The sequence below is a fragment of the Labrus mixtus genome, chromosome 7, assembly GCF_963584025.1.
Source record: "Labrus mixtus chromosome 7, fLabMix1.1, whole genome shotgun sequence".
Lineage (NCBI taxonomy): Eukaryota > Metazoa > Chordata > Actinopteri > Labriformes > Labridae > Labrus > Labrus mixtus.
Window position 1 is genome coordinate 14858241 of NC_083618.1, and position 10738 is coordinate 14868978.

Consider the following 10738-nt stretch of genomic DNA (forward strand, 5'->3'; position numbering starts at 1 on the left):
AACCAAGACAAAGTTAAATGTTGTTCTCACTTCCTCCTCCTTCCCTGCGGCCATATACAGTTCAGCTATGGTGATGACAGCCTGGCAGCCAACACTGCCTCCATCCAGATGACATTCCTGAGACTGCTGTCCACCGAGGCATCTCAGAACCTCACCTACCACTGTAAGAACAGTGTGGCCTACATGGACGCCTCTACAGGCAACCTAAAGAAGGCCGTGCTGCTGCAGGGCTCCAACGACGTGGAGATCAGAGCCGAGGGCAACAGCCGCTTCACCTACAGCGTGATGGAGGATGGCTGCACGGTAAGATATGCAACAGTTCATGCAGCTATACATGCACACACCGAATCAGGTTCACGTCACAAGATAATCAAAAACGATATTGCATTGGTCGAGGATTCTCTTTCCTTCCTTGACAGATGTTAAGCACCATCTCTTACTCCCTAAGGCACTCTTATCCTCTGCCATTTTGGAGAAAGTAGTAGTTCATTTAACAGCAGTTACATTTTTTTCCCTCTCTACAGAAACACACGGGACAGTGGGGCAAGACAGTGATTGAATACAGATCGCAGAAGACCTCTCGTCTGCCCATTGTGGACATTGCCCCCATGGATATTGGTGGAGCAGACCAGGAGTTCGGAGTCGAGGTCGGAGCAGTCTGTTTCTTGTAAAGAACGAGGGATCCAAAAGAAGAGAAAGAAGTGGAAATTAAAAAGAAAATAGAATAAGAAAGGAGCACACTTCCGATAAAAGAGGAAAGAAAGAGTGAAAACGAAAAAAAATCAAGACACTTTTTTAAAATGGGACTTTTTTTCTAAGTAAAAAGTGCTTTTTTTCCAAGTCGAACTCCGTAGGATCTCTGCACTGAATGGCACCAGCAACTGTCATCTGTGATTCATCCAGCGTTGCCTCTAGTCAACACCCCCCCCCCCCCCCTAATCCCCTTAACCTTCTTCATGGACACCCAACATACCCCAAAAGCCCCATTTTCTCCACCTGCTTACCCTATGAACAAAAAGGAGGAAGTAGGAGGAGAGTACGGGAACATACATACCAGGGAACTTGAGAGAGAAAAATGTGTTGGTGTTATTTATTTATTGTTTAGATTTGGGTCCCAGGTGTGTTAGGACTGAGTTTGTTGCTAAGTAATAAAAGCCCACTTACACATATTTAAAGAAAGACCTTATCCACCAAATTCTTCTCTTACTTCCTCCTTTTTTCTCATCACCCCATCCATCCTGTTTCCACTAAAGCCAACATGTCTCTGAAACCAAAAATCTAGCTTACATAGAAAGTGCAGGTGTTCCTATTTCTACCACCACAGTGTGTATCGAAAAGTTACTGTGTATTATAATAAAAGTCAATGGTGCTATTGTTGTAAAACAGTCTGTATTTTTTAACAACCAGATACTCATATGTAGTATATATATGTATATATGTGTATACATATATACACAGTTTGTTGGAGAGAGCATTTCAACCTGTGATTTTGAATTTCTGGGTTGAGAAATGTCCCTGCCTCACCTTACCCTCTTGCCTTGACCCCACAATGTTAACAGTCATGCCCATAATTAATTAAGGCATGTCCTATTTGGAAATAATTCAATATTTTTTGATATTATAGAGCTACCTCACCAAAAGTCACAAATCAATGTAAGGCCTTTTCCCCTGAATTGTCCCTGTATTTTAGTTGATTATCAATATGACCAGTATCTTGGTCAATGAAGCCCAGTCTGCTGCCCCGTTTGTCCCTTTCCCTCCCTACTTCCTCCCATCAGTCCCCTCCCCTCACACAGCGCATGCCCTCTGCCTAGGCATACACTCTCTCACTCACTCTCACACACACACACACACACACACACACACACACACACACAATCTTCTATATGAAGACATACAGGGTGTTTTACTTTGTTTTTCCAGTTGTAGAGCCTGCGCAGAGGGTGCATTTGTGTGAGGTTGTGTATATTTTTTATTATTAATAATAGTATTATTATTAATAATAATAGCATTATTATATTATTATTATGATCATGACTTGTTTTTGTTACGTTTTAATTAATGTAAATTGGAAATAAAAGACAAAACAAAGTAATAGGCTGAAGTTGCTTTTTATTTATACCCTGTTTTGTTCTCCACCACGTTCAAATATTTTGGGGCAATGGTTTGACTCTTCTCCAAGAAAAAAAATCTATCCATTAAAAAAGACACAACAGAACATTTTACTTTGCCTTGCTTCCAACATGTCGTTTTGTGGTAATATATTCCTCGGGGTGAGAAACACCTCAGATTTTAAGAAAACAGTGGAGAGATGGATGAATGCAGAGGGGTGTTTTGATTTTTTGAAGATGGTAATTTGAGGAGAAAACAAAAAAAAAACGAAGGAGGATGTGGCCAAACTCATGTCATGTGCCTTTTACTAAAATGTAACATGGTTTTTTATAGCATGGTAGAGTAGAAATGGGAAACAATGCCAACCACGCTCAGCTACGTCTGTAAACTGCTAATGTCTTCCTGTACTTCTTTTACTCTTCTTCATCTTTTACCTTTTTCAACCTGCAGTGGCAATAAAATGTAGAAGCATTTCTATGAACAACATAGAGCAATGTTTCTTTTATTCATTTATTTTGTTTCCCCCCCCCAAAAAAAAATAATAACCTATTGATGGATCAATATGAAACTATTATTTTTGTTCAATAACTTCCTTTGTTCAAGTAAGTAATGGCAAACAGAAGAGAAAACAAATCATTTTGGTCTCAAAGCGGTTTAAAGATTGCACGGTAGGGAGGCAGTTAAACAAACTGAAGTCTAGCGAGGACACCGACACCAGCAGGATGATTTGTGAACAAGAATGAACAAGAATATTCAGGAGATCTTCGAAGCATGTAAAGATACATCAACATTTCTACACAGGTTAATGGACTTATTTTCTTTTGACAGTCATAGAAGAAACATTTTCTATTTTTCCCCTAATCTTTCAGCCTGTAGTCTTCAAACCACGACCTGTCACACATGGACAACTTATCATAACAACATCATTTTACTCTATAACTGATTCTATTTCTAATTCACAGTATTTCTTTAACCTGAAGGACACAAACTCTTCTTTCTCGAGCAAACATTTAGCACGTTACAGAACACAAAAAGTTATCCTATTCTAGGGTTTCCTTCAGCTTTTACTATTTTCTCAAATTGATAGATAAAATAATGTTCATATCCATGACCACATAGAGGGTTTTATGTGGGATACTCTTAATGAGTCACTGAACAAAGATACATGAATAACACAAAGTTCACAGCTAGCGGCTCTGGACAAGAGGGACATGATGCTAAAGCCAGAATGTTAACATGCTAACAATGATATGGCTAGCATGCTGATGTTTAGCAGCTGTAATGCGACTATAAACATCTGAGTTTAGAGTACTAGCATGCTTTTATTTGTTGATTAACATTCCCAACTAATAACTGGTACTAATGTGACTTTTGATATTTTTGTAGATATTAAGACAAAACGCAGAGTATTAAAGAAACGGAAAATTTGATCAGATGAGCAATCTGAAAAATGAAGGGTTAGCCAAAGCTTTTTCAATTTGCTTGATGTCGTTTTGTACTGTGTTCTGGTTTGCTAGTCATACAAACGTAGGGAATCTGACAATTAATTATAAATGCAGCTTTAAGACTGGTCCCTAACTAAAAACACAGTGGGTGGTATAATCCTGAGGGAAATTCCTGTTTCAAAGTATTACAGCATATTGGATAGGCCTAATGCTTCTGTTGTTAAGTTTTACCATGTGTACATTCATGGCAAAAATGTCCTAGCTAGCATTACCGTTTGCTATGAATTTATGACTTTGTTATTATGTTGTGTAATAGCTCATGTTTGTAGTCTTTCAGCCACTTCCTAGCAAGCACTGGCATTTGATTGTTACACAATGCTGGGAATTTATGCCTCTAATGCAAACGTTAGCTTTTATCAATTGGTAGCTGGCTATCATAATGTAGCTAACTGTAGCCTGCCCTAAAAAAACTAAAAAGCCTGATATCCCCGTCTGAACACAGTAGACAGACCAAACATTTATTGTGAAATTGAGGGGTTAAAAAGCTTTAAGTGCCCAAATCTATGAAGTGTGCGCTGCTTTAATATTCTGTAACATTTTGACCCCTGTTGTTGTGGTTTTAAAACCCTGGTTAGTCCCCATTCAGTTAGGCTGTGGATAAAAGTAATTTGTTTACAAGAGGGTTTTTACTGTTCATATTTTTTTTACATTGAAGAATAATATTGGGCTTTTTTCAAATAGCAATATCAGCTACTGCCATAGTAAATATGACAATCATGATTTCAGGTAAACTAAAAATGGGCTGTTAATCTTGTTTCAGATTATGTGGAACACTGGGCTTGATATTCAGTAACCTATAGTTCACACATCACATCAAAAGTGAAATTAATCTTTGCATTACATGGTTAGCACTTTATTGCATTACAATAAAGTGCTAACCATGGGAAACAAATTATTAAATGTATCTACTAAGTGTTTGGCTTATTCTCAAATAGGCTTAAAAAAAACAATTATGATGCAAAATGTGGTGTGTGTGATGTGGAAAATAGGAGACAGAACGACTCAATAGATTAATTAAATCTAAAATAACAGCTTTGTCAGGATAAATATTTGTATTAATTGAAATTGGAACAGTGATTTGAGTTCTAAATCTAGCTGAATTTCTCTTTACCAGTTAGTCGCTGCTTTTTGTACACTAAGCTGTCTGAATATGTTCATGATTGCTACAGCTTGGACACTCAATAAAAAGGACCACCTCTAGTTTGGCTTCCTGAGAGTAAATTTAGATCTGTGGTTCCTTATTGGCACTTACAAAAGCTGGATTAATGAGCATGAATTAGGGAAAGACTGCAAAGAATCCACATCAAATTGATGTATTCAATGTAAAAATGACTAACAATTCACAAAAACAGCAAATGCACACACATGTACAAAACAATTAGCAATTAGACGGGGACACGTACTGATTGTGCATGCTCTCCTTTTAAACCCGATAAACACACTCCAGCTGATTGGAGCCTTTTAAGTGTTCATTAAGGGTCAGTTGGTCCAAGACTTCTAATTAGAGCTTAATAAAAGATAAAACAGACCACCGCAGAAGGACTGACGGGAGAAGAAAAGAAGAATAAAGACGGGCTACAGAGGGAATAACAAGGCTGTAGAGTTCAAAGAGTTTTCTTTTTCTTATTTCATCCTTATCTTCTGCTGCACTTTTCAGTTTTTACTCCTCTCTGTGAACATGGCAAAATCCATCAACCAATTCTCACCTTTTTATGTTCAATTATTTCAAGAAACACATGGGTAAAGAAATATCAAGAAAGACACAGAGGGGCCTCAGTAGTAAAACATGTAAAGAAAGGTTGTAATCACTAAAACACAGCTGTAAAAAGTCTTCTTTTTATCAGGATCTTCCACAGACGGCTTACAGTAAATCCACATGGTATTTCTGAAGTTAAGTAGTCGTTCTACATTAAAACCTTGTTGGATTCTAAATAATTTTAAATTGAATCTGGGCAGGTGTTCAGAAACCAGTGCTCAGAGTGTCTGTCTCTGTGGGGGTCTTGCGTGGGCTGGGTAAACTCTTCAGGTACTCCAAATGCCTGCGGGCCTCAGCTTGGTTCTGCCTCACGTAGTACACCACGTACACAATGACCATAAAGAACCACACAAACATTGTAACCAGCATGGCTATGTCAGTGGTCTTCCTCTGCAGGCTGCAGAAATTCACCCCAGAATCCAACAGTTTGACCAGAGGTTGACCTGCGTGCTCCCCCTGAGACCCTGGGTCCTCCCACCTGCTCCCCTCACCCACCCCCCGCACCGAGCTCTCACAAATGATCCCATTCACTGTCTCTGGCTCCAGGTTCAGAGTCTCCATCAGCTCCTGGAGGGCACAGTCACAGTGCCAGGGGTTGTGGTACAGGCGAGTCTTTGCACGGGTGGAGCCGAACTCCTCCCTGCTGGCCTGTCTCAGCTGATTGTGAGAGAGATCAAGCAGGCGCAGCTCGGACCCAAGATGCCGCAGGGCCCCTGAGGCCAGCGAGTCGATGCGGTTGTTGGACAGGTACAGATCCCGCAAGTGGACCAGGTCGCTGAAGGCACTCTCAGGGATACTCCGTATGTAATTACGTTCCAGGTAGAGGGAGACGGTGTCCGGTGGGATCCCCTCTGGGATCTCTCGCAGCCCTGCGTCCGAACACACCACCGTGGCCGTGTCCCAGGCACAGTGGCAGCTGTCCGGGCACTGAGTGTACGCTTGGCCCCACAGGGCAGAGAAGAAGAGTGAGATGCACAGCCATGAAGGAAGATCCACTCTTTTACCTCCACTGCTGCTGGAACATCTCTCCTCACACCAGCCTGTGAACATGGCCTCACCATAGCCCCCCAGCACACACAGGGTCCCAACCAGACTCACACACGGGCACTCCAGGAGAACCTGACGGACAGAATGAAGGGTCAGTGTGGAAAAGATGAGTCTGTTTCTTCTTCAAACACATGCAATCAAAATGAATGCAGAAATGAGAGGTGGTGGAGAGGAAGAGAAAAAGGTCAGTGGGTAAAAGAGATAGACAATGAAATTAGCTTAAGCTGGCTTGTCTGATGTAAAAAAATAAATATTTATAAGACAAAAAATTGCAGTGCAAGAAAGACCCCCTTATTTTGAAAGCAGTAATTATAGTTCAAGTTGTGTAATTTCATATAGAAAATCATTAGTTTCCGAATTAAAAGGCCCTAAATCCTTACACATGATTATCTGAAGTCCTCCCATTTCCTTTCCCTGCTGTGTCTTCTACCAGAGCAGAACAAAAACATCACATTACACTCATCGATACATGTTCATCTCATTCATCCCTCTATTTATTTTCCCATGATGCCGTAGCCCCTTAATCATAATCCACGGTGGGGGGAGGGGGGTAGAAAGAGGGGTGGGATCGATGGTCCCAGTATTGCCTGCTACACTATTAAGAGCCAGAGCATCAATCCTGCCCGTGTTCCAGCGTGTCAATAAGTGACAGAGCTGGAGAAGACAACCTTTGTCTGGTTGTGTGCTCAAGGAGGAAATAGCGGATATTTTATAAAATATAAAAAAGGGACACATCACATTTTTAAGATATTTTAGATCTCCTAAGTCTCACCTGTCTTAATTTTTTTTTTAATCTATTTGAGTCTCCAAATTGTGTATTTTCACTTTTCATGACAATCTCTCAGGGGTTTTTCCAGCCAGTGCTGTATTGCGTTTTTGTTCTGGTAAAGTAACTCTGACACAATGCTTGAATTTGATGAAATCCTCTTCAGTATTGAACCACATTCTCCTCATCTTTATAATACAATCAAAGCTGCCATGCACCTCTATATTCTCCTGCACAGACAGTACAGTCTCACAGTGGCCTGGATTTGATTAATACGTTTAAAAGGTGTGTGAGTGACAGCCCTGAGGTGTCTGTCAAAAAGCTTAGATAGGGATTTACTAAACCTCCTGTTAGTAAAAATGGAGATGCATGCAAATCCCCAATTAACAAAAAATGATCAGCTGCTGTATATTTATGAATGGGAAAGACAAACACATAGATGGCTCTGTTCTTTCAGCTTATGGTTGCCGTTTCCAAATATGAATTTCTAATATTTTCCACACATTAGTCTACTAAAAGTAAATAAATTATGATAGGCTAAATAAAGACAAAGAGTTGCTTGCTCCCTGCGGCTGAGGTCACCTGAAGTATCGTATCTTCATTTTATGAGATTAACTTGCACTGAAGACAAAACATGTCCGAAGAAAATTGATTTAGACCTTAAATTGCGTTATTCTTGGTGAAGCAGGTTCAACTGGACTGTGGTAAGGAAACGAACCCGGAATGACAGATTTCAAATCTCCAGGTAAGAGAAAGTACAAACGAGCATGGCAGTTCAATGCGTCCTTTTTTCCCCCCCGACTTTTAACACTTAGAAATTCAATAAAAAAAGAAAAGGAAAGACAACTATCTAAAAGTTAAAAATGATTGCGAGTTAAAAGAAAAGAAAATCGACGAATAACCGAATAGCCTACAACATTTGAAAGTCTCTCAGACTCGACAGCCTATTAAACACGCATCATGGTAATAGCCTAGTTATTTTTTTTTTTTACACTTGTTTAAAAGTAGCCTAAACTATTTGCTAAAAAAAAATAAATCAACTTACCAGTTAAATCTTGTTAAGTTTTAGATCCAGAAAGTGGGAAATATTTTTCAAATTGCGTTTTAAGTTCTTCTTTTTTTGTTTCACCACGGCAGACGGATTATCTTCATCTTCTTCGATGTAAAAACATTTGAGAGACCCTTCTGTGTGAGGAGCATCAGTAGTGGACCTGTGGTTGGTCTGTCGCCGGCAGACAGCTTCATCTCTGACTGTCGTAGCAGAGGGTAGTTATAGCAACAAAGATGTGGGGCAAACTATCCCTCTCTCTCTCTCCCTCCCTCTCTCTCTCTCTCCCTCTCTCTCTCTCTCTCTCTCTCGTGTGTAACATGGGAGGAGGTGTGTCTGCACATCTTTTTTTTTTGTTCATACCCACCTTAAATCGCATCAGTATCAGATTTATGTGCACCCATTGGTTACCCACATGAGATAATAAGTGAATTACCTGTATGTGTAATGTGATTCTTACGGCCATCTCTTCCTGCAAAATAGTATGATGCAGGCAGGTAAAGAGAAAAGGGACACACTGTAGCCTGAAAACAAACTAACAGATTTTATACCTGTAAAAAAAAAGGTCTCCTTCAAAGACATGTACTTTATATGCATGTCAGATTGTTTAGAAAAATAACACTTTTCATGTAAGGATGACACAATAAGCAAAAGAGAAGAAAATCTAGAAAACAAAACAATAGGCTCCCATTGTGAGAGAGAGGCCTGAGTACAACATGCCATGCTGTCATTGCCAACACTAACCAGGTAAGTTAAGCCTATATCTGTGTTTTTTGTGTGTGCTTTTGCTACTCCTGGGGCAACAGATAAACAAGTCAAGATCATGAGAAAACAACCTGAATTACTCGTTGTCATGGGAAAAAATTGGTAAACAAAACTTATTGGTTCATGTCCACTCAGGGCTTCCGTACACCTCCTTTAGTCGGTTGTGTCTTTTTTTTTCAAGCTTAAAATTTTGAAAGAGACATCATCTATATCTGTATAAAGTCCTTTATCTACACAACTACACTTTATGTTGAGATATAAACTTAGACGGATTTGAGCCTCAACATTCATTTACAAACAGCACTTCATTGACATAAGGCAACCTTCAGATATCTGAGGTCACATTTTTCAAAAGATGAATAGTAAAAACTCAAACAAATATCTCTGAATGTAGATAAATATTATTTACAGAAGTTCACTCTCAGGAAAAGTGTCCTGCTGTGTCTTTGCTCTTCTCTATAAGCACCGAGGATACTGTATGTGTCGATCTTCAGAGGAGCCCTAGGGGGGGACGATCTGACAGCTGGGATGGCACATTGTCTCCCTCCCTCTGCCTCCCCAGCCTGTCCTGCTTCTATCAACCCGCCATATGACAATGACATCTACACGTCCGACACATGAAATACAAAGTCCTCCAAGTAGGATGTAGCTTTCCAGTTTTACAGCAGAATTTTTGTAAATGTTTTGCCCTTGACGATTGATTGTCTCTATTGTTGCAGAAGATAGAACTGTAGATAAGCTGAGTTTGCGGTTTTTTCCTCACATGCAAAACAAGGAACAAAAGAGCTGCATAATGAGAATGAAAAATATTTTAAAAGAAATGTCTGTCACATTGGTTTTTCAGGTCCCTGAGCCAGGAGTGAGCGATTGATGACAGATGGGAAGTTCAATTTCAGCAGGATAAATATGATGCAGGGGGAAGAAAGAGCGAGAGAGAGAGAAAGTTATATAAAGTCTATTTGGGATGTTCTCAGAGGAAGCATTTCTAAAACATGCACAGGCCTGTTAGCAGGTTGAAGATGTTGACAATGTGAACTCTTGTGGAAAACCTGCAGTTCGGGCAGTTTTGGTTTGGATGCTGTATACCGAGTGGGGAAAACTGAATGAACCGTGCACAGATTTGTAAACTGATAGAGGCAGTAGAAAACACCTGACAGCCAGTGGCAGAAATCTACTCCTGGACGACACTGAGTGCACAAAGAAATGATTTGGTCTATTTTCTGTGCCGTGACGAGAAAGGAGAAGGACAGAAAACACAAATTACACGTTCTGACTGCATGTCGAGTTTGTCTGACGGAGTGGGACAGAGAGGGTGATATAAAACCAGCAGCGCATTTCTTGTAACCAGCCTGTTGTTCTCTTGGGATTGAATCTGCTAACAACAGGTCAGGATGGGGGCAGGTGTTCTGCTGAGGCTCTCAGTAGCCTTTTTTTTTTTTTTTCAAAAGCAAAGCCAACAGGGACCTGCCAGCGCTCAAAAAAAAAAAGAAAAATGCTTACGACTGAGGACCAGCACAACGGTTTGGGTTTGTTGCTGTGTTGTTAGGAAACCATCCCTGCTGACAAAACAAAAGTATTTAAGAAATGTTGCTTTGTGGGTAATTTATGTGACAGGAAAGGAGTCAGCGCTGGAAGGTTTGTCTGGTTCTGTGAGGGGGTGAAAACCACAGCATAAAAAGGGGCTAAAATAAATAAAAAATAAACAAAAAAAAGAGAAGGAAAAGTCTTCTGAGGACACT

General features: G+C 40.1%; 2 protein-coding genes across 3 annotated transcripts in view; one reads left to right on the forward strand and one right to left on the reverse strand.

Moving 5' to 3' along the window:
* Nucleotides 1–2657, forward strand: part of col2a1b (collagen, type II, alpha 1b) — a 47213-nt gene extending 44556 nt beyond the window's left edge. For both annotated transcript variants that reach the window (XM_061043199.1, XM_061043201.1), the window contains 2 exons: nt 61–303; nt 525–2657. In XM_061043199.1, coding sequence (XP_060899182.1) covers nt 61–303; nt 525–671 — 390 coding nt within the window. In that variant the 3' untranslated portion in view covers nt 672–2657. The remainder of the gene's footprint in view (nt 1–60; nt 304–524) is intronic.
* A 1472-nt stretch (nt 2658–4129) lies between these two features.
* On the reverse strand, nt 4130–8495 carry LOC132978137 (leucine-rich repeat-containing protein 3-like). The gene is made up of 2 exons (XM_061043202.1): nt 8232–8495; nt 4130–6492 (listed from the first exon to the last, which is right to left on the reverse strand). Exon 2 carries the CDS (start codon nt 6421–6423, stop codon nt 5578–5580), a length of 846 nt encoding a protein of 281 aa, XP_060899185.1. The 5' UTR covers nt 6424–6492; nt 8232–8495; the 3' UTR covers nt 4130–5577.
* Between the last annotated feature and the right edge of the window lie 2243 nt (nt 8496–10738).